Here is a 2,513-nt window from a genome sequence, read left to right as displayed (position 1 = left end):
GAGGCAGGGTTGGGTTTGGCCTGGTTGAGGTCTCAACTCAACCCAACCATGTTTAATAAGCATATAATCATATAAATATGCTAATAATTATTGATGGGTACTTATAGAAAAAGGTCTTTCAATTTCCACAATCTATACACATACAAAAACTTTGGTCTTTGGCTTCTGCAATACATCAAGATCAAACAATCAAGTAACCGATAGTATTGGGTTGGACTTGATTGGGTTAAACTCAGCCCAATCAGGGTTCATCAAGGCTGGGTTGGGTTGGGCTAAACCCTGACAGGGTTGGGCTTGGGTTGAATTAAGAGAAAACCCAGCCCAACCCGGCCCATTGACACCCCTATGCGTTGGGTTCCACACAAAAGTAATTATCCCAAATGGGAGTTGTTAGATGTAAAAACTTAATAGGACTTGAGCATCTTCTACTTAATAGCTTGGTTTTAAAAATAAGTTCTAAACAGTTCTCACCAATACTGATGGGCCATATCAGATGGGATTTCCCATTTTTTTTTTTTTTTTTTTACCATTTTACCCTTTGTTAGTAGTCAATATCAATCCACTGATACAAGATCGGCCAGGAATCAGTATTGGCCAACCCGGCTGATCAGATATTGATACCTCAAACCATGGATCCCATACTTGGATTTGTTGTCTCTCTCTCCCCCATTGAACAGAGCCTTATCAGAGCATTTGAGACATGTATAAAAAAGAAAGTGTTATGATCTTAATTATTGTTCTTTATAGATAAAGAAGCTTACATTACAGAGATGCTAAATGTAGTAAATCACAAAGACCCAACACAACCAACGCACCAACCCAACCCAGTAGGCTTTTTCCAGTAAAAAAAACCCAATCCAAAGTTGAGACAAGCACCCTTTGTGGAGAGCTGGGGTTCTCAACGGTTTTATTCACCAGAAGAATAATTACCTCATCAATTCTCTTGATCCTCTCTATGCAGCCACACTGTGGAGAACCACAGTCTCAACGGTCAGACCGGGTCCGAAACCAAAAAGCACACCCCACTCAAGCCCTTCACCGGTTGTCTTCAACCCATCTTGGGCCGATTTCTTCCTCATTTCATCCAATATGAACAACACACAAGCACTAGACATGTTACCATACTCACTAAGGATGTGCCTTGTGGCCCTTAGCTTCTCAGGTTTGAGGGCCAGCTTCTCTTCAACCTGGTCTAGAATGGCCGGTCCACCCGGGTGGGCAATCCAGAAAAGTGAGTTGTAGTCAGAGATACCCAGCGGCTCAAAAGCCTCAGTAAGGCTCTTCTCAATGTTCTTGGAGATGAGGCCTGGAACATCCTTGAGGAGATGGAAAGTGAGACCAACCTCTCTGAGATGTCCATCAATGGCACCATCACTGTCAGGGAGAATGGTTTGAGCTGCAGAGACCAACTCAAACAAGGGCTTCTCAACATTAGGTATTGGGTCAGCCCCAATTATGATTGCAGCTGCACCATCCCCAAAAAGAGCCTGACCCACGAGACTGTCAAGGTGGGTGTCACTTGGGCCACGGAAGGTAACTGCAGTGATCTCAGAGCATACTACAAGGACACGAGCACCTTTGTTGTTCTCAGCAAGGTCCTTGGCTAGACGAAGGACCGTGCCACCTGCGAAGCATCCCTGTTGGTACATCATGAGTCTCTTCACCGAGGGTCGGAGGCCAAGGAGCTTGGTGAGCTGGTAATCACATCCAGGCATGTCAACACCACTGGTGGTGCAGAAGACCAAGTGGGTTATCTTAGATTTGGGTTGTCCCCATTCCTTGATGGCCTTCACGGCAGCTTCTTTCCCTAACTTGGGCACCTCAACAACCACCATATCCTGCCTAGCATCCAATGAAGGAGCCATGTATTCACACATGCTTGGGTTCTCCTTCAAGATCTCCTCATTCAATAGCATGTAACGCTTCTTAATCATGGATTTGTCACCTGTAATCCATCCAATTTCCAATTATTTAAGAAACCCAAGAGAGAGAGAGAGTAGAAATTAAATCGAAGGGTTGGGTACTTACACATGCGCTGAAACTTCTCCTTGAGCTCTGTCTTGTGTTCACTCTTGGTGATGCGGAAGTAGTAGTCTGGGTAAGTGCTCTGGTCGACACAGTTGGGGGGAGTGGCAGTTCCGATGGCCATGACAGTGGCAGGGCCTTCAGCCCTTTGAGCCTTGCGGATGGCATCAACGTTCACCATTTTTTCAGTGGTGATCAGAATGAGATAGAAGCTTCGGATATATTTGTTTTCAGTGTCAACTTCGGAAGCTAACAACTGAAAACAATTGGTTGCTTGGAGAAGAATAGGCCACGGACTGTGGTTTTATATATGAGGGGTGGCTTGGTTTCCTGGTGGAGCCTGGGAGGGGTAGATAGAGGCGTGGAGGGGGATCAGGGGTTGTCACGTGCTTGACCAACCCATGGTCTTGTGGAGGGCATTGGCAAGTAACAACAACTCGGCAAAGCCAGCTGGTTCTCGCACGTGACACATGTGTCTGATGGTTTGG

General features: G+C 45.8%; 1 protein-coding gene across 1 annotated transcript; it reads right to left on the bottom strand.

Annotated features, from left to right (window-relative positions):
- Positions 1-940: 940 nt before the first annotated feature.
- On the bottom strand, positions 941-2,311 carry LOC122090001 (chalcone synthase-like). The gene is made up of 2 exons (XM_042659808.1): positions 2,029-2,311; positions 941-1,945 (listed from the first exon to the last, which is right to left on the bottom strand). The coding sequence occupies exons 1-2, from the start codon at positions 2,204-2,206 to the stop codon at positions 954-956; spliced, it is 1,170 nt and encodes a 389-aa protein (XP_042515742.1). The 5' UTR covers positions 2,207-2,311; the 3' UTR covers positions 941-953.
- Between the last annotated feature and the right edge of the window lie 202 nt (positions 2,312-2,513).

Source organism: Macadamia integrifolia, chromosome 9 (genome assembly GCF_013358625.1).
Source record: "Macadamia integrifolia cultivar HAES 741 chromosome 9, SCU_Mint_v3, whole genome shotgun sequence".
Taxonomy (NCBI): domain Eukaryota; kingdom Viridiplantae; phylum Streptophyta; class Magnoliopsida; order Proteales; family Proteaceae; genus Macadamia; species Macadamia integrifolia.
This window is presented reverse-complemented; position numbering and strand designations above follow the sequence as displayed.